Here is a 27,828-nt window from a genome sequence, read left to right as displayed (position 1 = left end):
ATGGCTTCATAGGGCAGGGGGTAGGAGAGCTTGTATTGTAACCAGTATTCTCCTTCCCTGCATACACAAGCGGGTAGAGTCATTACAATCACTGAAGGTGGATGACCAGTGAAGTTGTACATAAGGTAGACATCACACAGGTGGTTATAGAATGCACATGTACTTATTGATATCATTTAATGATGTTGCTATGGCATTGTGTCGACTTAATTAAACTTGGAAAGACTAGTTTTATCCTAGGAGGTAAACGTGGTGCTGTCCGTGTCCCTCCTGTTGAAGCCCACGTGTTTACAGCAGACGCGAATTCCAAAATGTTTACAGCATCACTGCAAACTACCTAATAATGACAAGGGAATTAAACTCAGTCATGATAATGTCCCAGCAGCGAGGGGTCATATTTGGTTATTGTTTTGGGGGAAGTTTTGGTAAAAAAAGTGTTACATCGATTTTTGCCAACATTAACGGATGGCTTTGCTGCAAGACGTTTTTGCCGCCCCAGATTGGTTGAAGGACACGAACAATCTGCAGAATGCTTACCTTAACCAGCTTCACCGGGGGATAGGTGTTGCGTGCACATCACGTGGTGCTGTCTCAATGGCATAGTCACCATTGGAGTAAAACTTCCGCTCAAAACTTCCGCTCTCTTTTACGTCGAATTTTTAACGGGAATGGTGTTCGGTATTTCTTTATGGAATCAATGGTGTCAGAATTGCATAGAAGGTGCGGGACACGCAGAGGTACAGTAGAAGTTGTGGGCACATAGGCATGGAAGGAACCAGGACAGTCTTGTGTATCTCAGCATGGGAAAAAGGAGATGTCTGCTGTTTCAGGGTGGACCGCCTTGTTCAAAGGTTGGGCGACCGGGAAGACTGCTGCAAGGACGTGGCAGCGCTCCTAGCAGGCCTGGACACCAGAATCGTCGCTAAAGTGCTCGAGGTGAGAGGCGCCTGTTGTGTGGGCTCTCTATGTACGCAAGCTGGCAGGTTTGTCTGATACTGCTTCAACAGGTGCTGCGTACTTTGGTAGTGTTGGGGGCCCGGGGAGGTTAGAAGTCTGTGTTGCCGAGCTTCCGTTTGGAATCGCAGAAGAGTCCTTCGCTGGCTATTCTGCAGAGGCCTGATGAGTGCCTAATGGTTGGATGAAAATTGGTCTGGACGTTTATCAGGCATTGTAAGCATTCTTTTAGAATATTGACAGTAGGCCATAATAGCCACTTTGACAGCTTGAGGAAAATTGGGTTGATGTGCTGGCTATCTGCGGGCATTGTCTGCTAGTTGACAGATCCTGTTGACAGGTCAGTCCTGTTGACAGATTGGCGGCCAATGCAGAATTGCAACCTAGGAGATGATGGGGGCTTATGTTTCAAAAGAGGGAACCCCCACCTATCTCCTACGTACATACCTTTATTTCTTAACAAATCGTGGACTTGTGCTTTCTTACCTCGACACAAAAGTCAAGGCGTGTGCAAACCTGCCGTGGTGCCTCTGTGGCTAAAGCATTCTGTGGCTGAGCCCAAGGATGTGGGTTCGATTCCCGTCTGCGGCGGCTGCTTATTAGATGTAGGTGAAAAGGGAAACGCCCGTGTGCTCGAGATTTCAGCTATGTTAAAGTTCCCCAGGTGGTCAAAATTAATCCAGAGCCCTTCACTACGGCACGCCTCATCGCCGGTGAAGTATCGGCGTGTTAAACCCTCGTAATCAATCACGGCATGTGCAAATACTAAGTGTTTTCTATAAAGCAAGTGAAGAGCAAACAATGACTTGCTTCGAATAGTTTGGAAGAAAATGATTCATGGATTGCAAAAAAAAAAAAAAAACAGGTAGCCGGCCACAAGCATGAACATGGCAATGAGAACTCAGCAGAACTCGGCTGGTTGTTTATGTGCGTTGCTACACGTGCAGTGGTTGACCTCATCGGGAAGTGTGCAGGACAGCTCAAGATCCCTGGATGTGGTCTTGAAAAAAGCTCTGCATTCAATGCACTAAGCCGTACTTGCGAGCAGGGTTTTTCTTTCTTTCTTTTTTTTTTTTACTTTTTTTTTTTTTCCGATAGCTCAAAATGTGTTAAGGTATGCAATGTGGTTAGTTGCCTAATTTTTTCTGACAGGATTTTCTATAGTGTTCTATTGTATCCAACTGCTAATAATGGCCCGTGTGCTGGGTTTCGTTGCCGTTTTGCGACGTTGCTTGAGCGGGTCAAAGGATATTCGTAGCTGATATTGCGAAAGGAAAAACAGGCTCACTTGCCTTGAATAGAGAATGTACCCTAAATGTGTGTCGTGGTGGGGTGGAAAAAAAGAGCCATACTTTCAGTGTTCTCTAGTACGGAACACTCGAATGCTGAACTCTGATTGAACTTAGTGTTGGTTAGCGTGCTATTCAAATCGGTATTTAACTCTTTCGGAACTGCTCCATAGGCCATCGATCACATATGATCGATGGTTTCACAAGCCTGCAGAATACAAATTCTCGCTCGATGGAACACCTAGCGACATCTAGGAGATAGTTTGAAAACTGGAGTTTTCAGTTCTGTGAAGTTTCTTTTTTTATCGCCAGGTGGCAACGCATCAGATATTTTATTCTGGCGGGCAATGGTTTCGAATGTAAACAAACATGGTGTCATACTCGCGCGAGCGCGATAAGAAATCCGCCTCATCTCGTCTCGCATATATTCGCCTTCTACTGTGGATTTTAACGATGAGAGTGGCAGTTAAGAGTCGGAATGCGGCTTTAGAGATCTGATTTCAGCTCGAGTGAGGATTCAGGTGTCGATCAGCCTGGAGCATCAAATCGCGCTCAAAGGTGGGTGTTGGTTTCGGTTTCAATTGGCTCTGGAGTAGGTATATGCGCTTGAAATATGTTCTGGCTGGTTTATATTTGTTCGCTAGGGTGTTAACTACCTATGGTGGTGATCTCCTGCCATCATCTCAGAAAGGGATCAAGTTTTCGCCGAGACGAAAGCCCGGCGTGTACCTGGGTGACGACGTAGCCATGGCCCTAGTGCCAAAGAGATCACGCACAAAACAAAAAAACCAGTTACACCTAGCCGCATCAAACTTTCGCGATGAAGAAACAAAGCATTGTGTTAGATTTTGTATATCCTGAAATAATTTCGTTCTTTTTTAAATTTTTATTTTTACGCTTTTTTCTATCTTTTTCTGTAGTTTTTTTTACAAAGTTCTTACTTTAAGATTTTTTCATGGTTCTATCGTCAGTGTTGAAGTAAAACTTGGTATTGTATGTCAAAGAACATATAATTAGCTGCATTTTGGTATATGCTAAGGTAGGATGGTGCCTTTGCTTTATGTAATAAAAAATTTGTAGGGAGACCTCACTTTTTCATCACTTTTTCGGGCGGTCCCGAAAGAGTTAAAGAGAAAAGTAAAACTGCACTTGCGTAGTGTTAGACAGAGCGTGATGAATCTGCTACTGATTATTGAAGAGTATGCATGTATGCTGTCTGTGATAGTATCTGGCCAGTGTGGCCGTACTTTACCTGTAATCAGACTGTCTGCTTGTAATGTCCTAAAGCCAGGTCTGTCGTTGAAAAAAGCTGCGTAGGATCACAGCTTGGAAAAACAAGTCAGAGGCTGGTGACGTGCTGCGCAGTTGGTAGCTGCTAGGCATTGACTGCGAATAGATTGCAGCAAGTGCAAGGCCTGACTGCGAATAGAGGATGCTGGAACTGGAAATGAGTCGCTGCACATGGGGGGCATTTCCCATTCCCCTCTTTTGCTGTTTCGTGTGCGTTAGTGAATGCATTCACCTTTTCGTGTTGTGTCCCCACCTGGCTTAGGCTGGCAGCCAACACTTCACTCGGGCGCAAGTTGAGAACAGCAGTAGCTCATGTAGTGGATCACTCCGCTGAAGCGATGGACCCGGACATCAATGTGCGCACGTGTTTTGAAAGGAGAAAGCGCTTAATGTGGGACATTGTCTGCCTTTTCTAATTGCGTGTGTTTGTGACCGCTGCAGTATTTTTTTTGTGTGTGTTTAACGCTCCTATGCAACGCAGGCGATGAGGTGCGCCATAGTGGAGGGCTCTGGATGAATTTCGACCACCTGGGGATCTTTAATGTGCGCTGAAATCTTGTACACATGGGCATTTTTGCTTTTCGCCTCCAGCAGAAAAGCGGTTGCCGCGGCCGGGAATCGGACCCGCGTCCTCGTGCTCAGCAGCACAATGCCATAGCCACAGAGCCACCGTGGCGGGTCATCGCTACAGTAGGCCATAAGCACGTTAAGTTTGAAAAATCGCTGAAACGACTCATGTCATGTTGGCTGCAAGGTTGCAAGATCTATTTTTAATTCCTACAGTAGACTCGCGTCCCCTACAGCGCTTTTGCATACTGCGAATTTAGAAAGTCTCGCAGTTAGACGCTACCGTGAAAGATTAAAAACATTTTATTTGCTTTATCACCACAAATTTCGAATCGACACCAGCCCATACATCACCCCGTTTATGCGTCGGCAGACACGCTCGCACCACCCGAAAAAAGTCAGCGATTACGCATGCCAAACTAAATCTTACCAAAATTCCTTTCTCCCCCGAACAGCACGTGAATGGAACCTGTTGCCTGCACATGTTGTACAATGCCCAGATGTTTTATCATTTATGCGTGATCTCCCAAACCCACCGAAATGTTGATTTGTGCTTGAATGATGTGCTATTTTTTCTTTCTTTGTTGTGCTCTTTCCTTTCGTTGTACCGCCCACTCCTGCTTAAAGCCTTGCCCCAAGGCTAGCAGTACCCCAATAAATAAATAAATAAATAAATAAATAAATAAATAAATAAATAAAATAAAATACTCGTAATGCATCCTTTGCTCTGCTAGGAGGCACAACTGGCTGTGGTGACGACACACAGGAGCAGTTTTCGTTGTTCTAAATTGTACTTAATTGAGTATAGTGGTTGGAGTTGAAACTGGGGTGCAGTTTTGTAAATATTACTTGAACCCACGTGCTCGTGTCCACTGACAGAGGCATCCAAAACGAACAAAAACGCACAAAAATGCATGCACGCATGCATGTGCACACGCGCACTTACACACACACTCTTCATCTAAAAGTGTGCTCCCGGATGCTGGTGCAGGTGCTGAACGACTCGTCACCAGCGGCACCACGGAGCGTCCTTCTGCGCTCATTCCTGGAGGCAGTGGAGCGAAGAGAGGGCCACTCGGCCACCGTCCTCAAGGCCGGCCTGGAGGAGCTTCGCCACAGTCTGCAAGCCGAGCTGGCTCTCGCCATGCAGTCGGCGTCTCAAGCCCAGCAGATGGCGAGGGAAGCCAAAGAGGTAGGGGAGGCCGTCCTTTGTGTGCTTGTGCTGGTTGCTTGACATCAGTGCTGTGCAGACCTTCTTTGCCTGACGCTGTGTTCCTCTCCCTGCTCTTCCTTTACAAGATTTGAATCTGCTACCTTTAAACCCTGGGGCTTTGGGAAGGCAGAGGTTTCCCTGGTACAGGTTTTAGATGGATACAATCGCGTTCTGTCCCAGTGGGCCGAATCGTTTCAAATTTTTTTTTGAAGCAGGCCATGTTTTGTCATTTTAGGTATACTTCCCTTCAAGGCTGTTCGTTCTAATGCAACCGGTTCTAGCCTCAAAAAGAATTGCATTGCCATTGAAATCATCATATTATCCTTTCTGAAATCAAATTTCTCTGCCCTGTACATCCCCGAGGACGTTTTCGTTTCAGGAACAGCACCTGTTCTTGGGTTGGCTTCCCTGCATCACCAGCATGTGCTAACCATGGGAGGGGGTGTTAGCTGAAGGTTAATTGTGTTTGTATGTGAAATATTGAGAACTACAAAAGGCGTTGCTCCTTATGGTGGAACGAGGGGGTAGCCTAAGAGTAACTATAGTTGGCTGTACTCTGCAACAGAATACTATTTATTGCTACCCACTGGCATGCCTGGCAAGCATGCCTCTTTCCCTGATGGGAAGGACTGAGGTACCGGTCAGCGATGCCTCCTGCGCTCGAGAGAGTCTTATTTTTGTGACAATGCCAGCCAAGTTTCTTGTTCACCTGCTGCTTTTTTCGCCATTAATTTATAATTTCTCGGAAAAGTTTTTTTGTGTCGAGCGTTAATGCACGAAATGACAGATGGGCGTAAAGTCATGAGTGCTGAAATTATCCTTTTCTTGTTGCCTATGTTTAGAAGCTCTGTACACACTGAAGCAGCAATATTCTCAATTGCAGTTGGTCGCTTGTTAATTATTAGTGTTGGCGGTTGCTGGTCTTCTATTTGGACACCTCCAGTGCCCTTGCCTGGCAAGTCCTGGTGGTGTCCTTGCTAAGTGGGGGCTGGTTCTGGCCAGAGAGTGCGGGTGTGTCAGCCTAAGCTAGTTGTCTCAACAAAGATGTCGCTCTTTAGCAATGCAGTGTGTGCTCATGTGTAAGCTCTAATGGAAGCAGGCAGCAGTGCTCCTCCTAGTCAACGTTTCTGCTGATCTTGAATGCCCTGGTGCTTTTGCTGGAACTAAGCTGTGGTATGGAGGGAAAGAGGCTCAGGCAGCACATCCGCATGGTGTCGTGCGTCGAAGGATGTTTTTAATGGTGCAGGAAAAAATACACGGCCAAAAAATGTATGGCTTTGTCCGCAACAAGGTAGTTTGGCCTTTTGATCTCGTACTTGGCATCGGTAACTTGGTTTCCTTTTTTCCGCCTACAGCTCTTCCTTTTCTATGTTTAGAGTTGGGCATAGTTGTGGACAGATTTCTATAGCGTACCGTACTTATCCGATTCTAACGTGCACTTGATTTTCCAGGCAAAAAACCGAAAAAACTTGCACCTCCTATCGTAACGTGCACGGAACTTTGTGAACAAGAAAAACGAATGCAAGCGAAACAGGCGATTTACCGTAATTACTCGCATAATCCTCGCACGTTTTTTTCGGAAAAGTCAATGCAAAGTTAGGGGTGCGAGAATTATGTGGGGAAAAAAAAATCCGGTGCACAGTGTTGCCAATTTGCCTTATGCCTTTCCCGCTAAATGTAGTGGTCGTTTTTTGTATAGGTAAGCTCAGCGTTGCCAACAGCAGCTATTTCTTTTTATTTTATTATTTACAACGTAAACAGTCTTCCGTCGATCAGCGATCATGAAATTGCCGCCTTTGCTTTCTGGCGTGCGCCCTATCTCGTCGTCGTATGTGCGTGCCCTACTCCAGTAACGCACGTTGAAGTCGGTGACGCCGAAGTGCCTGCCCGCGGCACGGTTGCCGTGTTCGATCGCGCACTCTTTCGCTTTCAATTTGAAAGCGGCAGTGTAGCTGGCGTTCTTTCCCATGGCGAAGCGGCACCAAGCACAGAACAATTAGATCAAAAAGTTCTCAAAACGGCAGCGAGCTATCCACCACTGACGCGAGTGACTCACTGACTGCTGCTGCTCAACGGCGGGACCACGACGGCGACACGACGACATGACAGCGGGCTGCGCGAACACCGTCTAGTTGCGCGCACGCGAAACATGCGCGAAACCGGCTCAAGGACAGTGTGAGTAGAGTGTTAGGGCGCCTGTTTGGGAGTAGCCATGCAGGTTGTTAGGGCGCCTGGATGGCCTTGGATACACAGCGCTCTCCGCCGCACGGAGAGGCGGCGGGGGAGCGGCGGGGGAGGGCGCGCGTTGGAGAGCGCGTGCACCATGCGGGTTTCGCGATCAGGCAACTTTCGCCGCTGCAAAGTTGGGGGTGCGAGGATTATGCGAGTGCGAGGATTACGCGGGTAAATACGGTATTTCCCGAAGTAATCTCGCTCCTCGTCGCTTTCCGATGACCACAACATCTCGTCCTCGGTGCCGTCAAGCACGTTCGCGATGCCACACTTCTGAACGAACGTTCAACCATGGTCGATGGGATCGTGGCCGACGCCTCACACGCCCACCCCGCGAGCTTCTCCAGAGGCCCGTGCTTCAGCAGACCGCTCGTTTTGAGCGCGTGGGAGCCGCTCGTAAGCCGTGGAAGCGACGCACTTTCGTTGCCGCTGCTGCCATTGCTGTTATCAAGCGCGCAAGTGGAACAATTTGACGATTTCTGTGAACGCCGATAGAAAAGCCTAGGCACCTAGCCTTCCTGTGTTCGAAAAATCATGATCGATGCTGAAAGCTTTGGCGCCATCTTGAGATGGCGGCGGGTGGGACGAAATTTCCGCTGTTTCGGCAGTTTCGGTTTCGTATCCGATTCTAACGCGCATGCAATTTTTCGGCCTATTTTTCCGGAAAAAAATGCGTGTTAGAATCGGGTAAGTACGGTATGTTGTTTGTCAGACAATGCTGGCCACGGGAGTTCCATCTAGTCTATGCGGTTCGTGTTTCGACTCTTTCTTCTTGTCAAGGTAGCTGTTGTACAGCACTTTAGCACAAACATAACTCGTAGTACAGCGAACCGTAGGCTGGGCTACGACCCACTGTGTCTCACCCGTGGTATGTGGCACTGTTTTAGACTCCCGTAGCCTTTTACTTCAGCTCACAGAGGACGTTTGTGTTTATCCACTCGCTTGCTGGTGCATTTTAACATGGGGAAGTAATAAGTGCGCCTATGCTGGCTATCGAAATTTCAGGTTTTTTCCCCTTTACAACAAACATGTCACCCTCTCTAGACAGAAAAATTTGTCTAAAATGCGGCGTTGACTGTATGCCCATTGCACAAGTTGCCCGCTGATAGCCATTGGGGTGTAAAAAGCACTCCAGCACTTGGAACCTACTGCACCTGTTAGTCACCCTCCGTGAAAGCTAGCTGGTAGCAGATATAAGGTAGCGCTACGAAAGTAAGTCTGCCATACAAAAACATAGAAGGTTGTGGCTTGAAGTAAAGATTTCAACTTTTACGTGGTGCTCGATCGTACCCAAGTTCTGGTCACGGCATTTGTGCTTTGTGTGTTTAGCTAATGTTCGATGACCATGGTCTTTAGCGTGCGAAAAAGATCCAATGCTGATATCTTAATTAAGCTAGCTTAAATTCGCTTTGAATAAAGTTTTGCTATTTTTAGACCCACTCACTTCAAAACTTTCAAAATTGGATAGTGTTATGCTATTCAGTATTACTGAATGTTTGTGGATGGTAAATAGAAATTTCTTTCATCGCAATGCTTCGCAAAAGTTTTAAGTTTGTGATACACGAGTTGCACGTTGACAATATAACAAAGTCAGACTTGTGGATGACTTTGTTAAATTGAAAAAAAAAAAAAAATTGCCACAGCTTGTGGTGCAAGGCTGGAGAAACAGAGGAGCTGAATCGTCTCCATGACAAGGCAGGCCCGGATCGTTGCGTCTGCAGCTTTTCACATCTTTCCCAAGGTAGATCGCATTAGCATGCGCTAGAATCTGCAGCAACTGGCTTCACAAACTCTGTGTCTGCAGTGCGAACGGCATTTGTAGGGAAAACTCGGCGTCTGTGGAGAGATCATGCCACAAACGCAGGGGCAGAATGTTCTCGAAGATTGAGCTGGCCGACTGCGGGCGCTCCTCATTAGGCACATGCTAACAAGCACTCGGTACTTTTTCTTGGTATTTTTTTGCGATCTCCTCACATGGAGCAAGCCCATGCGCAAGCCTGGACGACGCAGGGTGCTCCTCACGACGCAAACGCTCACGTGCGCTCAGCTGGGCTGAGTTTTCTGGTAACACCTCACAGCGGAACTAAAAGCCTCTGTTGTTGAAATTCGTGAAACTGAGAAAGCATCAAGCCTATTAGCAACGGTAGGAGGAATTGAGATGTGTTAATTAAATTACGAAAATTTGTAACATTAAGGTTCAACTGCACCAATTTATTCGATATATCAACTCACTTGTAATACATTTTTAGGGTATTAACTCCCTTGCTAAAAGGTAATTTAACTGCATATAGAAATAACTTAATTTTAATTGCTTTATCTTCAAACTGTGCTGAAAATCTATGCCCATTGCACAAATTTCCACTGACAGTAATGGAAATTTTTCATAAATGTCTGCTTGGCGTTTCTGCTTTCAGGTTATTAGCATGATCAAGCCTCTGTTTCCTCCCCCTTTTTTTTTAAACGAAAGTGTTTTATTCCGGGGTTCACAAACATTTGAGTGACGTCATATCCGTCATGGAAATGGTGCCAGTACAACGAAGCAAGTGGCCTGTGAAGGGTGCACCCCTGCACACAGGGTCTTCTTGCTGGGAAGCAACCTTTAGAACCAAAGAGTACGTTATACTAAGCGCTGTTTGTTTTTATATTATATATATTTATATTTTAGCACGAAAGTGTTTTATGCCGGGATGCACCAAGATTTCACTGACGTCATATCCGTCACGGAAATGACTCCAGTACACCTTTGCCGAAGCGACCTGCCAGCAGGACGTTGCTCGCCAAGCACACCCACAAGACAGCCACTGACCCGCAATGTCGTGCTCAGCTGCAGACTTCGCTGCACATTTCACTTTCGTGTTTTACCAATTTCTATGACAGAGGAATCAACCACAATTTTTTCTTTTGTAGCCTGTCCCTCTCATCTCTTTTTTAATGCTTGCGGTCGCACTTTGGGTTGCTGTGGTGCTGACGTTGGGGCACCTTCTGCTGCTTGCAGGCTGTGCAGGAGGCAGTTGAGAAGGCGCGCCTCTCCCCTCCGACGGTTGTGTCGACCAGCGTTGCAGAGGCGGGCGGCGGCAGCAGCACGGAGGAGGTGACGCGGATCGTCAAGGAGATGCTGGCCAAGTACGACGCCGACAAGACGGGCCTGCCTGACTACGCCTTGGAGACTGCCGGTGAGCCTGCTCTGGTCATCTGTGTACGTGATGCACGACTAAGGTATTCGTATTCGTGAGGTATTCGTTTGCTGTCGTCTGAGTTTGGACCTTGACTCGCAGGTAGTTTGCACTTTGATCGTTGACTTTTGGGCTTCACCTCTCAGGTGGTTTGCACTTTGATTGTTGACACTTTGACTCCAATTTCAAGCTTAGACTCTGGCACTTTGTGATTTGAGTTTTACACGCAAGGAGGCTTCACTTTTCAACCGTCGTCGTTAGACAGAGGGAATTTAAGTTTTCTTAGCTCTTGTGACTGAGGTGAGTGAGCAGCGGTAATCTGTTCGCGTGTGTGTGCAGGCGGGACCGTGGTGAATACGCGGTGCACGGAGACCTACGTGGACCGTGCCCCCAAGTACTACTGGTACGGCGTGCCCCTGTGGACCTTCGCGCGCACCGCCCGGGAGGCCATTCGGGTGAGTGGCAGTGGTGGTGGTGCACGACCTTTTCACTCCAGTAGCTTGCCTAGAATGATCTGTAGGCCTGCCAAGTTTCCTGAATTTTTGGGGTGACTCCCGAATTTTAATGGTTTTGTACGACTGTACGTCCGAAACAAGCCTCCCAAGTCTGGGCATAATTGCACTCGGCTACCTGACAATCCAATACAATGCAATCCTACATAACGTTACCAGTAAATCATAACGTTACTAGTAAAGAGCTTGACGCTTCCTGGCCGAGGAAAAACATGTGGTTTTTGGGTAGTCCAAGAAATATTTTTTTTCTTGCCACAGAAAATGATTGATGCTAAAGTGTAAGGTATGAAATGATAGAGCAAGGATAGGGCTTTCCAACAGTAATAATTTCAGACAACAGATTTATTACAAATTTTATCAAAATTACCAAAACAAAAAAGTAACAAAGAAAAACTGATGAAAACAGCAATGTTACTTTGCACAGGGTGCACAAAGATTTTTTTAAATGTACACTTTGAACATAAGGCCCTTATCGAATAATACTGCAAATATGAGCTGTGTAAGTACAAAAGTTATTTACATACACAAATATAAACAGTAGTGCCCCTCGTGCTACCGCGCGAAGAAGTGTCTCGACGCGGTAAAACAGAGGTTGGCTGCACATGTTTTGCAGAGAACATTTGTATCCTGCTCAAGCTTCCTTTCTTCATAGTACAGTTTGCAGTTCGGGTATTTTTCAATTATTTGGGGCTGGTGCTGAGAACCCTGAGGTGCAGTTTTAGGGGACAGAACAGGAGGGACGGTGGAGCCCGCAAGATGTTGTCATCACAGCCCAGCAGCTGTTCATTGAGCTCGAGCCCGAAAGCGAACTGATCGAAGTGCAAGCTCCATGACAGCTCCGGAACTTACGGATGCTGCCAACGAAATCGGCGGATCTGACGAACCACCGCGCACTACCCCGGAGTGCTATGCCAAGGTCAACTCTGGGCCGTCTTCGCTAAGAGAACCAGACTCTTTGTGCAGCCGGCACCAACTGGTCTTGCCGAATGAAGCCGAAACCCCGAAGATAAAAGCTGTGACTTTTAGAACAGGCTGGATCTGTTTACATCAATGCGCGCCTGCGATAAAACGGCCAGTGGAGAAAGCGAACTCGCTGGCAGATACGTGTTGGTGTTCCGGGGCACTTTGACGCTTTTTCGGCATCTGTACTACCGGCACACTTTGACGCACTTTTGCCGGTCGTACTAAAGTCTGATGAATCGAAGTAATCTTCTGTGTCTGTGCTGCTAGCATCATCCACAGATTTCAGCTCAAATTCATCGGAACCCTTCGAAATGCGCTGTTCGCATGAAGCATTGGCGAGCAGCGTCGATGCCATAACTGAAACCACACGTGAGCTCGTTATCCCGCAGGCGAAGGACATTAAAAAATCCCCCCCCCCCCCATTTGGTGAAAAGAAACTCTAATGTGAAACTGATGAAGTACTTCTTTCTTTATCCTTTGGATGGCAATAGCGGCCCAGAAGTGCTCGGTGCACCAAAATTTGAATTTGTATTCATTGATAACATACAGTAGGCACGGTGTTGGGAATCGGACATCCCAGTGCTGTCCCCACTGTTGCGACTCAGGCATCCAAGCGCTGTCACCACTGTTAGGACTGGGTCTTCTCGCCACAGCCACCACTGTTGCGACTGGCCATCCAAGCGCAGTCCCCGGTGCAGCGACGTTGCCTTGTTCCGTCCGCTATCGATGCGGCGCAGAGCAGATCGGTGAAGTTTTCGAGCTGACAAAAAGTTGAAGCATCATTTACATACAGTATGTACAAGAGACATTTATAACGATACGGCAGATGCTATGGAATCGGAAACCTTCAGTTTTGATTTCGGATAAGTCTTAATTAAAAGGTTTAAAAAATGATCATAACTTTTGAACTGATTAAGATAGCAGCATACTGTACTTACCCGATTCTAACGTGCCAGCTCCTATTTGATTTATTGCGCTCCTTCTAAATAATTCTGGCCAATTCAATTTTTAATGCAGTTTTTGGATTAGTTGCTATTAAAAGTGCACTAAGCTGCATTATTTAAGGCCGTCAGTGTGCTCCAAAAGTGCTCCGAAATAGCCCCTAAATTGCTCCAAACTTGCTCCAAAATGGGATTTTTGCTGCTCCAAAATAAGACTTTTGCTGCTCCCGTGCCTGCTCCAAAAACCTAGACCCTGCTTCAACCCCAGATTGTTGTCATTGTCAGGAATCTTGGAGCTTTCTCACGCTCACCTAGTTAGTGCCACTGCAGTTGTTAGTAGCACTTGAATAGCAGCCAATGATTGCTTGGCAGTGCTTGCAGTTGTGCCTCAACTTGTGTCATCCTAGGTCGTGTAAGTATGGCTCCTTTGCACTCAGGGACACCAGAGGATGAAGCGTGCTGTGTTCACTAAAAATTGTCCGGCTAATCAGGGTGGACGTTTGTTTGACACTTGAGCAAGCATACCCGCGTGAATAATGTGTCAGCAAAAAGTGGAATGCTGCGCGAAAGCAGGGCAATTGGAGATATCCATCTTGAACTAACCCATACCAGGTCGTGCCCCTCCCTGCCACACGTTGGCCCTTCTTAGTGTTGACGTGCCCTAGAATGTGCATGCTTATTAAGTGTGCAAGTGAACGGGGCTTTCCCCCCCTCCCCTGTGCAGCCCGAAATGCAGCCTGGCCAGTGCTGGCCCTTCCGGGGGTCCCAGGGCCAGCTGGTGGTCAAGCTCTCCCAGCGTGTTCGGGTGACCGCCTTCACGGTGGAGCACATCTCGCGCTCGGTGGCCATCGGCGAGAGCATCAGCAGCGCCCCCAGGGAGTTCCAGATATGGGTGCGTGGCTGGTTGGTTGGTTGTGGGGTTTAGCGAACCGAAGTTACACCTCGGCTACGAGGCACACTGTAGGGGACGTGGAGAAAGGGGCAACCCCTCCTGATGATGTCCTTAATTGAACACGCTTATGATGATGAAGGTGAGGCATTGTGAGGTATTTCACAATAGGGGCTGTAGGATAATTTTGACCACCTGGGGACCTTCAGTGGGCGTTTCCTTTTTTTGCCTCCATCGGAAAAGCGGCCACTGTGGCTGGGATCGAACCCGCATCCTTGGGGTCAGCAGCACTATGTGGTAGCCTCTGAGCCACCGCAGGAGGGGGTACGGGTGAGTGCAAGAGACCATGAAGGTTGTCTGTCTGAATCATTAGTGCTGATTTCAACGTACAGTGGCACTCCGGTAATACGACTTTCAAGGAGCCGCGTGAAGGCGTTGTATGACCGGGTTGTCGTATGGTCGGGGTATGGGTAAATGCCAGCCTAGTAGACGGTCTGATGCAACCGGTGGGCTGGGAACATATTTAAGGGGGGACACTGGTCTTGAGGACTTTTTTGTTATTTTTTAACCTATGTGCTTGAGATTTACACATTGAGTGTATTTCAACATCCTGAGCACAAATATGCAGTCAGTTTTCGTCTATGGGGTGTAAGTTTAGAGTTGTGCAACATGTTATGTCACTCCGTTTCGGGCAATTTTTTCATTACGTACCTATGAAATACTCAAATAGCTTTTATCCCTTTGTGCTCTAGAAGGACCAGGGAGTGCAACTATACCACTGCAGTAATTTTAGCATGGTTTCTGCAAACGCTGTAAAATTCGTAAATGTCGGGTCATCAATTTACAATGTTTTTGTGAAACTAACTGCATAAAATCTTGTGCCAGCAAAAAGAAATTCTGTACTTTTGTGGTTTTATTGCACTGTTCAGTTCATAAGCTTTCGAATGCAGCAAAAATGATGTAAATCGAACCAGTACATCCCAAGATATTGTACCCGACAGCTGACCATGTGGGAAAAAAATTGGTTCTGAGAAAACAGGGCACGAAGTTTGCTAACATAGGCAAAAATGGTCATTTAGGCGACTTCAAAGGGCAACAGCTTTGTGAATACTTATGATACAGCTATGATATTTTGCAGGTACATTCTTTGGGACCTGTAGACGGCAAATAAAATTAATACAGAAAATTCATTTTTTGGCAAATTTTCGGTCCTCAAGACCAGTGTCCCCCCTTAAACTACTATATCTAGCACGTTCTCATGTAATTTGCAAACCCCCTAGCTAAAATCCAAAGTCTGTAAAAAAAAGAAAAAAAAAATGAATGTGAATGAATGACTTGATTGCAGACAGGAAGCTATAAAGCCCTGTGGGTAGAGAATGGAAAAGATGATTGAGAAAGGCAACACTAAGTTGTTGTAGTACATCTAAGTAATGTTCAAGCTTCACTGCAGGTATCACTTTAGCTGTCGCTCAAGGTCCGGTTGGAGCAGAGCACACACACTGGCCTTGCCCAGAGGGGAGGGGGTGTCCGGAATAGTTCTTGATGGCACATTACGGTTGGTGGGGCAAGATGGATGCGCACTGGTGTTCATTTGAAAAAAGAACCTTATTTTCTGCCCCCCTCCTCTCCCCGGCGTCTGTGTTAGGCCGCCAGCCATGTGCCGTGCGCCAACGACCCCCATGGCACTACAGATTGCCAGCCTTGCGCCTCGCATGCAAGATAAGCTGGGAAGGCCAAAGCGGCCAAGCAAATTGAGAGGGGCAGAGGCGAGGGTGTGAAACCGCCAAGGCCAAGCAAAACAAACCATAGTACCAGGCGACGATTGAAAAAAAGGTGGGAAAGAAAGGAACAGAGTGACAGTGTACACTGCTTAGCTTATCAGTGTACACTGATGAGCAGAGATGAGGTGGCAAGAGTAAAGGACCATGGGGCAATGCAGAGGTTGAAACAATGCACATGGGGTGGGGGGGGAGAGCGTCGTGACGGGGAGAAACTTGGATCGGGCGCCAAGGAAAGCGGGTGTTCAGTCATTGTCGTGGGGTTGCAGCGTTGTTTTCATGTTGGTTGGCTCAGTAAAAGCTTCCTTTGACTGCTCGCGGTTGGTGCATTGGCATTCTGCTGCCGCTTGGGGCCATCGAATGTGAACTCTCGCCTGCCATTGCCCGCATGCTTGCGTCTGTTATGCAAGCGAGCGGTTAAGAATAAAGAAAGGTCGGGACAGTGCAGCAAAGTGGCGTTAAAAGGTGGTAAAAATGCCGGTTTATTCCCGCCAGGGTCCGTCGTGTGAAGCAGATCGCGTGCAGGCGAGTATTGTATATAATTTGGTTTTTAATACATTGTTTCTAAAGGGAGTTTGCCGGTGTCGCGGAGATCCATCGTAAGAAGCAGGTCGTCATAAAATCAGGAGACTGTTCATCAGAGTCTTACTGTATGCTATAATAAAAAAAGTTTAAAGCCCTTGTGCTACTGTCAAGATGGGAGACCAGTAAGGCTGTATTAGTAGATAACTATATTGAGTTACGTTGGGTGACCTGCTATGTCAATCAAATAAAGACGCTAATAATTGTTCACCATTAATTCTAATTTTTTTCTCGTGTAATTTGCTTTGGGATAGTTTTAATAAAAGAGTTGCAGCCATTTTCTGTAATCATGCTTATTTCATGGACAGCCATGTATCGACAGAAGACAAGAATTCTCTACGTTTGCACTTTCACTGTGAACTAACTAATGATGACAAGCAGATGAAACTCAGCGCAATAAGTGTCAGCGACAAATTTCAGTAATTTTTTCCAGGAGCTACAGAGAGGTTCTTTGTCAACGCAACCCAATAGGTCTGCATGATTTTGGTCACCTAGCACCAGACTGCTTCTGAGTAAAATGCTGGATAAGGATGAATACAAAGAAAAATATAGAGACTCACCAGTTATTTTTCTGAACTTGTTGTCTGCCGTCAAGAGGCTTATTTTGGATAATTCATGGCTTCCATTCTGCAAGTTGCTTTTCACAGAAAATTGACTATTGAAGTTCAAGGTGGGAAGAGGATTGGAAACGGGCTGCTTCCGTTTGAGCTATAGGTTGTATTCACTGGCGAGGCACGCGTGCAGGCAACCATGTGAGTGCGCTGTCACTGGTTACGGCGGGCTTCGTGGGAAGCCGGTATTTGCCCGTGCTAAGCACATGGCGTGTGTTGTACGTTCCAAACTATCCCCCACCGAACTCAAAGTAATGCCTCGACTCCAGCGTGTGTGATTAATAAACATCTCTGTTGACACCACCGTTGAGAATCGGGTTGAAAAGGTTCAGCAGACGACTCGCGCCGGTGTTATTTTCTGCGGCATACAGGCGCAGTGGCGCAAGCCGTGCGATGTCCGTGGCAATTAGGCCATGTCCGTGGCTGTTTCCAGTGTTGCCAAGCAAGTAAATTGACTGTTAAACCTTTCAGTGAATACCATCTATTGGTGTGTTGGTTGATCGGCCTACGTAGTATCAGCATCAGTTACGAAGAGCTTGGATCAAGCTCTTTACATCATTGCATTCAAGCACTCCAATACACGGGTACAACGTAAGAACGACAACGGAAGTTGCTCCCGTTCCTCGTCACTGCAGCCGGTTCTTCCTCTGCATGGCACAAAGAGTGCATTACTGCGAGCGTTTCGAACGTGACACGAGTCGTTTCTTCGATTTTTTTTCAGGCTCTATCTGCTTCGAAACTACTGCAGCGACAGCAAACGAAGTTGGCGAGAAAAAAAAAATTGCAGACGATGTCGCGCATAAAGTGCAACCTCCTCTCAAAATGTGCGCACGTTGACATCTGGAGTCGTCGTCTCTACCTGGATTATTGCTGTACTGAACTTGTACCCGAATATGTGTTCCTGCAATAAGTCCCCACCCATTTAGCTGGCAGCAAGCTGCGATGCTTGGAGACGCATTATGCATGCCCTTGAACCACTACCGAAGGCTGAGTACCAAGTCGGTTGGATGATTAGTTCAGTAGTTTGGCGTTCAGAAACCATGATTTATAGGAGAAATGCGTTTTTCTTGCAATGTTTCTTGCTGCTCTGAAAAGCCTGTTTTGCTGTGTTGAAAAGTTCTGCACAATGGTTTGGAACAGTCGCATCATTGCTATTCATCAGTGAACTTTTTGTTGTTGAGAGACACGTGTATTTTCCCAGATTAGTGATTAAAAAAAACCTCCCTGTTGGTAGCCATTGGTTTTTGTGCGTTTTAACTCTTTCGCTACCGCAGAAAATTGACCAATTTTGGGGGGTCCAAGAAAACATTTTTTTTCTGCTAAAAAATTATTTAGGCACTAATTCCAGGAGCACAAAATGCAGATTATTTAACGGCCTTTCCAATAACACCAGTTTTTTAAAGGTTTTCATATATCATAGTTGTGAAAAAAAATGATAAAAAAGGAGTTGTGTATATCAAACCACCGGTAGTAGAAAAAAATTAGAATATACATTTTGCAGGGAAACATTTCAAAAACACACCCTAAAAAAATGTCGACTTGCGCGGAACAGTTTTTCAGATATAAAAAAAAAAGTTAGCACGCACGGTGCTCGTGTCATGCGGTGAAGCCCAACCTCTAATTCAAACTGTGCAATTTTGGGTGGTTCCTTGGAATAAATCTGGCGGTTTGACGTTGTCAGAGGAACCAATTGGCCCCCACATAACGTAAAAACATCTTGTCAATGGCTGACTTTGCATTTACAGCGAGCACAATATTTGGGACAAGCACGCGATGCAGAAAAAAACATGCATGAAGTTGAAAACGGAATGCCGTGGCTGATGTTTGTTGTCGTTCACGGTCAGTTATCTCTCAAAACATAAAGCTGAGCTTTATTATCATCTTCTTACTCACAATTGTAGCCTTGCTCGCAAAAATGAGGTACGATGAGCTAGAATCGTCCCCTGCGATCTTTGGCCGAGTAGCACTCGCGCGCTAAAAAAGATCAGCACAACGAGCCTCCTCTATTGCAGCGCCACCTAACATTTTTCAAATGAAACAGTACAAAAACTTATCAGAGACTTCGTCCGAATAGACAGTTCAACTAAGCAGCAACATTAGACACCCGGATATACCCTCGCATGAAAACGAAACTGGAAGGCGAACAGCTGGCAGTGTAAGGCCGGTTTGAAGCGCTGTCCTCGGCGGAACAGATATCTGGCGACTGGGTGTGACCTTTTGACTTGCATCTGAAGTTCTTATTGCAGAAATCGGGTTAGGGTGGGGGGAAATGAGGAGCGGCGTGCTTTGTTCGAGGATCAGTCGCGGACGCTTCAGGCGCCATGGCATTTAGCCTTGAAGTTGGGTAACTGCGTAGTTGCGCTAAATATGAATTTCCCGATGCAGAAACGAAACCGAAACTGTTGTAAACTGTTTGGGAATGGTCCTGGGGTAAGTAGAACTACCAGAGTACATAGGACAACTTGCGCAAAGGCAATAAAACTGCCTAAAATCATAAAGTAGCTTTGCAACCAGGCACTGCTTGACATTTTCAGCCGATTTCTGGGATTATTACTGTCAGAGCGTGAACCTGACGATTGAAAATCGTTTGCTAGTTCCCCATTCACGCCCTGATAGCAAAAAACAAGCGCTGGTGCAGAGTAATTACGAGTTGCACGCATTCTTCGTTGGTAGCCTTGAGGCGCGATGACCACGCCCCTTTTCCACAACCAGGTGATTCAAAAGCGTGTCGAAAATCACGTTTCCGTTGCAAAAATGAAAACAAAACTGACTTTGAAAGGCCATTTTCTGATCTAACTCCGAACAGCTTTACTTGTTCGAGAAACGCCTGGAACGCTATGAAAAGGCGCTCCCAAAAGTATCGATCAAATTGATCGATTTTGATAGGCGCGGTAGCGAAAGAGTTAATGAAAGTTTACTGCAAATGGGTATAGCAGCACCCAGAATTTGCCACTGGACGCTTACAGGGACAAGGTTCGCCCGCTTGGAAGTTGTTAGCTATGGTGACAGGATTTGTTCTGGGCCGGTAAACAATGGCAAAAGGTGCTCAAAGCCAGCACATCCGTGTATGGGGAAAAAAAAAAGGATGGCAGAAGGTCAAAGTGCAATCAAGTAAATGGGAAGTGTGAATGAGATTGACAACCGGGCATTCCGTTGCCAGGGCCTGGAGTCCGAGAATGACTCGCCCGGAAAGCTGCTGGGCAGCTACACGTACAAGCTGGATGCCGACCCTCTCCAGCAGTTCATAGTCCAGGTGAGTTTTCTTCAGGAGGGCTGTAATAGTTAAGGGGGACCATGAGTTTAGTTTAGTTCATTAAAACGACTGCTTTGTCCCAGTCACAGTGATGCCAGTCGTATCGCAAACTTGAAACAAACAATGGAGATATTACAAAAAAACAGAGGAAGCAGTGGCGACTCTCCAGCCACCCTCCGGTGACATCTGTATGGCGTCATGGAATCTTGTTTGAGCAATTGGCAGTTGCTGACCTAATACCCCTGTCACACGGCAAATCTAATGTCATTCAAACTGAATGACATTAGCTGTGAACGACATTGGTCTACAGGGCGAAACAAATGTCATTTGATTGTGATAGCGGTGATAATTAGCGGACTCGCAAAACCTCAATTATATTTCAAGTGCATGTAGAATGTTTTCACACATAATATTTCATAAAAAAACGTAACAAAGGAATATTTTTAATAAAAATAAAACCACCAGCTTTGGTGACATCAGTAGACATCCCAAGCCGAGACAAGTCCGCAAAAAATCCGTATCAGGGTGGCGCACGCACTGTGGACGAGAGCTTCTTTTTTGTTAGTACTTGTTTGTCTTTCTTTATTTGAACAAAACAAAGAAAATATAAGTTTACTGACAGTTTTAAGAAACACACACACACACACAACTACAAAGAAAGAAAGATGCATTTATTCACAGACACCTATTTGTGTTGTCGTTGCACTTGATTGATAGAGCGGATCTCAGCTTTGAAATTTCGTGTCAGTACTCCTTTAAGCGGGTGCATTAGCCCTTCTCACGCCCGATTCCTGGCCAATCCCCCACGTGGGTACGTGCCATGTCAGCGGCCAGGCAGCGCGCGCCCATCTCCCCCCGTTGCCAAGAGAGACGAGGAGCGCGCGCACCCGCAGCTGTTGCTATGCGGACGGTGGCGGACGCTTCAGGCTCGCTTAAGAAGTGCATTCGCACTTAAAAAATATTTAGAACGCGATCGGGCCGGGCTACTTTCCACATTGCTTTGTGTGGCAACTTTGGGGACCTGTAAAACGAAGTGAAATTTTTTCGAAATTTTCCTAATTTTTTAATCAAATATTTGCAATATTTATATTTTTGAGAAAGTTTTCTCAAACTTAGTAGCGAGAGCAATGTCGTGCAAGAGTGGCACTTCTAAAAAAATTTTTGTTACACATCGCCCTAAAGGCAAGCTTCTATTTTTTTAGATGTGTTTACGAGGGGCTGTTGAACACCTCATACCCTTCTCAATGCTCTACAAAGAAAATTAATCAAAATACCGCTTCGTGAAATGCGACAAAAAATGAAAATTTGAAAGAAAGGTCCACCTTTCAAAGTCATTAAAAAAAATCATGTTTCTCAATTTTTGGGATATTTACACAAAATGGCACTCAATTCCTGAGTATTTTAGAAAGCTAAACATTTGTTGCATTATTTTTGTTCTAACTCGGAAAAATGAGGTCACATTCAACACACTTGTTTAATGTCCGATCGACGGTTGAGTAGCAGTTTGCAGTGAGAAAAGACAAATAATTATGGCTGATTTTTACAGTCTAGAAAAATAAAGCGACTGATATAAAGAAAAGTGATCATAGTATTCATATTTACCCATTGTTCAACTTGTTAGTTGCGGTAAGCATTAAAATAATTGGGAGGTTTCTCAGCTTGTTTCTCCCACCAGAGTAAGGCTACCATTTTATTTCTTTATCGCCTTGCCCTAGCTGTGTCATAAACGCATATGTAGGGGTGGAACAGGGTCCATGGGTTTGGGAGCAGTCCTGGGATCAGGCAAAAGTGCCTGCTTTATTTTTAGTTGGCAAGCAGCACTTTCCAGCCAGAAAGTGAGCTGGTTTGTGTAATGGCCGTTATGTGAGAAAGAAAAAATAGTGGGATTAAAATGTCGTGTGTTCACTTGCAGCAGCTGTGTTTTCCTACTTTTTGGCGCTCTGCAGAAATGACTGCAACTGCGCACAAAAAAACGAGACCGTTTTTTTTTTGTGCGCAGTGCCAGTCATGAACCATTCTCAGCTAGCCCGACTTTCCACTCTGTGCAGAAATGTTCGCTAACATTGCTGCTTCTTGCTTTCACTCCCCCCCCTTCAGGATCCGGAACCGGCCATTTACGAGTTCATCGAAATGAAGATCCTCAGCAACCACGGGAACCTGGACTACACGTGCCTGTACCGGCTGCGTGTCCACGGGGTGCCACCGTGAAGAATCCCTGCGGCGCACATCAATCCGTCTCAAGCCGATCCGTCGGCCCCATCTTGTGCCACCCCAACGGTGGTCTTCCGTCTGAGTCTGCTGCCAAGCCATCCCCACGTTACCTGGAACCTGCAACCAGTGCAACCTGGGGCGGTGGAGCCTGGAGCCAGTGCAAACCTGGGTTGTGTTCTTCCCTCGGATACCTCGAACAATACCTGCGCATGGCCTCAGCTTGCTACTTCAGCAGTGATAAAAATGGCAAGCTTGCCTTTTCGAATCTCGTCGTGCACCGAATGGGACGCCCGAGTGAAAAGTTGGTGCATTATCTTCGAGACGCCGTGACCTGTGGGCATGACTGAGGCCCCTGCAGTGTTGTGCGGTGCATGCCTGTCGCAGTGCACGGGAAGGAATGTTCTAGAGTTGTTGCGAGTGCTTGCTGTCCTTTTTTGTTCTCAGGCATGCTTCTTTGGGTTGCAGGATGTTTATGCTTTGTTTTTAGTTTTCCAAATATCTCAGTGACTCGGTGCGTGGTTGTTTGGATGACTGCTTTGCTGCGGCCCAACCTGTTCTAGCACCTTGACTAAAGTGACCTTAAAGCGATTTGTTTTATTGTTCCTGTGTTAGACGTTGCTTAATGTACTGCTTCAATCAAAAAACACTGAAAATCAAACATTGTAATCATTTCACTCTTCCTTGACACTTTTGCTGTAGCGATGTTTGTTCCCGTGAGGTTCCTAGGCCTTTACAGTAGTAAGCGCACAGTTGTTCTGTGTTCAGTGTGATTTGATCTTAAGTGATGGATTTTTTTTCCCCTGATGTTGCATCGCCCTAGTGGAGCCATTGTGCCTTTGTGGACTAGTTATGTCATATTTCGCATCTACCTCCGGGCAACATTGGGCATTTCTTTTCCTGCGTTTTTATACTGTCATTTTCGTTTCTCAAGAACCTCACCAGGGCTTCTGGGCCCTGTTTCAAGTGCCATGAACTAGAGAGACGAAAAACTTGATTCTCTCTTTTTGTCAGTGTTGTGTTTTTGACACGTGGTGTAAACCAGCAATCCTAATGTTCTTGAAAGTTTTAAATCGATTTCTTATCCGTGGTGCAGAAGTTGCACGGCTTTCGGTTATTTCTGTGCGATTGCTTTGGAACAGTGGTTTACCGTTTGGAAGGGTGGGGTGGGCGATTGTCTTGGGTGCCCCCTTTGCAGCCTGGGATTCTCGGAAAGTGTGTTCCTGTTTGCTGTTGCCTGTGAAGGGTGCTTGCTGACAGTTTGTACAGTACTGCCTTCAAGCTGGAGGTGTGTTATGGCCTTATGAATGAGAACCGGAAAGTGCCTCTGTTTTGTATCAACTGCTTCCCATGTAGTGCACAATAACAGCACTGAAGTTTTGAAGTTCCAGTTTTGATAGTCTGGCATCAGGAAGCTGGCAGTGCTCTCCCGTTTGGTGTGCGGCTACCCACATTAACGTTGTAAGGTCTACAAAAAGTGAAACCTACTCGGTATTGAAAAAAATTGTTTGAGTTCTTTTCCACTCGCAGAGTCCATTTGATGAGCATCTAGGACTTCAGTTTTTGCTGTACTCTGCAACAACATTGACCAGGGCACTCATGGCTCTCACTTGCCACTCGTAGGGCACCTTATAAATGCAAGTTTGCAGAATGGTCACACCTGCAATGTTTATAAATGATCAACTTCATGTCTGGTTCATTTAGCTAGTATTTCTCTTTTTTTGTGTGCGTTTGTGGGTTGCAAGTTGCGTCCATTTTGTTTTTTCGAGCTGGGAAAGCTGTGAATATGTGTGGTGTAGCGGTTTGAGTGTACTGTTGTATGCCATGATGTTTGCACTTTTAATATATATTTGTTGCGTATGCCTACATGTTCGCACAGTGCTGGAAGCTGTATGAGACCTGTACAAAAGCTTTTCTGTGCGTCAATTCTCGGTATGTTTTGTGGGGACTTTATTAGGAATACCAAGTCGAAGCAGTTGGGAGCGTACATGACTGGTGCGTTTTATCAGCTTAGAGGGTTTTTGCAAACTGGCCATAAAACGTGTTTCATCATCAGATAGGTTTCGTGTAATAGCCATTAAAGCCATATTTTATCATTACACAGGCTTTGTGAAACAGCGATCAAAGCTAAGCATAACTGAAAGCAGAAGGGCATCGACTTGTTGCCTTGGACAGCGATTGGGGTAATGTGGTGAGCACACTTGATAGGTGAATTCTCATTTGGGGGACAACTTAAGATCTCCCTCCCAACCTGAGGGTATCGTTCGGGGCAATATGAGAGGTATTTTGTTTCGAACAAGGAATGAAGAGTTTCTGCAAGCTAAGTAAATTGTCGCATCCACAAAATATTTGGTTGTTTTCAATAACCGGCTGCGTTTCGGAGTATATAGCTTGTCCAGTATTTATATTTTCCGATGACTATGTACGGGAATGCGCGTAGCACAGTGTGGAAGAGAGCTTGCTGGGTAGTATTCAGCTGTGAAGTTTCATGAAAATATTTGGGCTGCTGCCATTCCACAACAATCTATTGATGTCCGACGATGGCTGCTGTTGGAGATGAGGGGATGAGCAGCTGGTTACCTGTAGCTGTGTTCATAGTACACAACTGTGCAGACTGCTAGTTGCCAGTTAAGGTGACCCAATCTCCCCCTTTTCAGCAGGGGCCATTGTTGGAGATTGTTTGCTTGTGTGGAACAGCTTTGGCTCATGTTCATCACTTCATAAATCTTATGACTGCACTTGCTACGTTGGAATAAGTTTATTTCTAAAGTCAAAATTGGGGGGGGGCTCGGGGAACCCCTAGGCAACGATAGGGAACGCAGTTGTTTTTTATTTGGCACAACCCTTGTTATTGCGAGAAGTTTCAAAGACTTGTGTAGGTGCCACATGCCCTTACAGAGATATGATGAAGGCACCTCTCATAACATTTTGATTGCTTCGATGCGAATCAGTCGTGTTGCGCTGCAGAGAAGGGTGGGTGCTCTTACTATAGTTTCAGGAGAAACTTGTACATACAGCTCTAGTCATAGGCTTGAAACGCACATTTTATGCAGAATAGCATTGCTAAGTAAAAAATTCAACTGAATTTTTTTCGGAAAATGCGTAGTGCTGGTGTTCTAGTTTGTTTATAACAAGGTGTTATTCGTTGCCTCGGCTTTTACTCAGCGAGGCCACACTGCCTGGTTTGATCGGATAGCTGTGCCTTGGGATGCTTGGGTGATGTTTCCTCATCACTCTAGCTCCAAACACAGTCTCTATGTACCAGTTGCCTTGTTACAAGAGGCAAGTGGCCACAAGCATTCACCCATGCTGCTTAGCCGTAAAAGCCTCGCGCCTTGCATAATGAAAGTGGTCGCACAATTGTCACACTGCCATGAACCTGCCCACAAGTACAAGCAGTCTTTCATAGCCTTGCATAGTCATGTATAGCTTTGCTCTCATCAGCAGCCCATTTTAGCGCAGTGCACTGCCTTGACTGCATTTGCCAAAAGTAGCATGCATTTGTATATATGCTATGCACGCACACTTCTGGGCACGCACAGATATATGTGTATATATGAATATCTAGAGTAAAAACGAGCGCATAAAAATAGTATGAGTGAAATGTTAGACACACGTGAGGAACAATAACAAGTACGTTTACATATGTATCGGCAAGGGACTTGCCTTCATCAGAGTACGGGTACAGATATACATCAGATTACATTTAGAACACATGGAATGGGATTTTCAATCTACGCGTATTCTGATGCAGGCAAAGTCCCTTGCCGATACATTAGTGAACGTCCTTGTTATTGTTTCACTTTTCACTGAGTGTGTGTGTATGTATATATATTATATGGACACACACATGTAGTAATTCTCAAATGACCCAAGTGAATTTTTATTCAAAAAGTGAGGGGAAACTCGTTGAAGAGGCATTGCGTATGTTATGGTTGCCTGTGAGCTGTTTGAATGAAATCTGAAATTGAGAAATTAAAGGAACTGACTTTGAAAGGTAGTTCTGTGCTGCAATGTGGGAACCTGACTAGCTGTTGAATTGCTTTCAAGCTGCACATAAGTTGTAAATGTTTGGAATTGAGATTTGTAATTGTTTTGCACTGTGTCATGTTCTTTGTATGGCTCTCAAAGATGTGTGCCCATGGTAACTTTAAAATTTACCCGCCTTAAAATAGGGCATTAAATAGGCATAATTGAAAAGAACTTGATAGCTGTTAGGAGGTTGTCAATTGCATTTCAAGTTCATAAAGCATAGGAATTCATAGCATTCAACTAAAAGCATATCAGAACTGTCATCGTGGTCTGGTGTGGTTTTACTGCCTTGTTTGAAGCATAAATTTTATTCAAGTTTTACTAAAATGTTATTCGAAACACACTTCATTCCAATCACTTTTGTAGTCAAAATATTTGCTTTTTGCCAGAATTTTATATAATGTTGCAAAACAATCCAAAGCCATGCAGAATAAAAAACAAGATGGAACAGAGCTTTGATGTGAAGGCCTTACAATCAAAGAATATAGTTTGCATAGTCGCACGGTGGGGCACTGCATTCGTTTTCACTGGTGGCATATATGTTTGTGCTGTTGTGTAACACCATTCTCTTCAATATTCACACTGCCTTTACGTTGCACATGCTGCACTGTTCAAGGTGTACGAAAATGCCACATGACGATCACTGTCACCCGTTGTGTGTGTATATAGTGGCTAGTGTGGTAGCACACATGCATTGCATCCCGGTAACTGCATCTTTATTTATTCAAAGGTTTGGTTGAAAGTACGCACATGTTTATCCACAATGCTTCTACTGTTACGCGGTCTTTGTGCGGTGTTGTTTGCTTTGTGTTGCGTTTATTTTAACTTAACGAGTGCAATCGCAGAGTCGCATCTGTTGCCGTTGAAAAAAAATTAAAGTTGTTTTGCCGATGTTGTGGTTGCGTCAATATCTGACTTATTGTGTGGTGTACCATCCGCTTCCAAAGCATTTGTTAGTATCGCGATAATGCAGGCTTGTCCGAAGAAAAAAATTAAAGCCGTCCCACTCAATGTGGAAGCTGTCAGAAGCATAGTTTGATACTAATCTATACTAGAGGTAAATCTGGCGCCACTGTCTAGGGGAGCCGCGCTTCAACGAGCGTGCTGTCATGTACCCGGCAGGTACGTTCCACTTGTCCTTGGCATGACTCATCAACAGGCTGAAACGTTGCCTATGGCTGCAAAAAAGCAACAATATTACCGTAGATAGTTCATGAAATTTGTTTTGTTATAAAATTGAACCTCCAAAATGTCAGTAGTTTTTTAGAAGCTTAATTACGATGAACAAAAAAAAATGTTACTTTTTTTGTTGATTTTGGCTTCGAGACAAAAAAGAAGCTG

The 27,828-nt window shown here is 45.6% G+C and overlaps 1 protein-coding gene across 2 annotated transcripts in view; it reads left to right on the top strand.

Annotated features, from left to right (window-relative positions):
• LOC144138679 (uncharacterized) overlaps positions 1-27,381 on the top strand; it is a 51,791-nt gene extending 24,410 nt beyond the window's left edge. Inside the window, exons 10-16 of one of the 2 annotated variants that reach the window (XM_077671077.1) lie at positions 831-936; positions 5,092-5,292; positions 10,541-10,718; positions 11,058-11,173; positions 13,859-14,026; positions 20,155-20,247; positions 22,345-27,381. In XM_077671077.1, the coding sequence (XP_077527203.1) occupies positions 831-936; positions 5,092-5,292; positions 10,541-10,718; positions 11,058-11,173; positions 13,859-14,026; positions 20,155-20,247; positions 22,345-22,455 (973 nt within the window). In that variant the 3' untranslated portion in view covers positions 22,456-27,381. Of the gene's footprint in view, positions 1-830; positions 937-5,091; positions 5,293-10,540; positions 10,719-11,057; positions 11,174-13,858; positions 14,027-17,715; positions 18,234-20,154; positions 20,248-22,344 lie in introns of those variants that run through there. The other variant, XM_077671078.1, reaches the window with a different exon arrangement.
• Positions 27,382-27,828: the final 447 nt, after the last annotated feature.

The sequence above is a fragment of the Haemaphysalis longicornis genome, unplaced genomic scaffold (assembly GCF_048455015.1).
Source record: "Haemaphysalis longicornis isolate Haplotype H1 unplaced genomic scaffold, Haemaphysalis longicornis Haplotype H1 scaffold_5, whole genome shotgun sequence".
Taxonomy (NCBI): domain Eukaryota; kingdom Metazoa; phylum Arthropoda; class Arachnida; order Ixodida; family Ixodidae; genus Haemaphysalis; species Haemaphysalis longicornis.
This window is presented reverse-complemented; position numbering and strand designations above follow the sequence as displayed.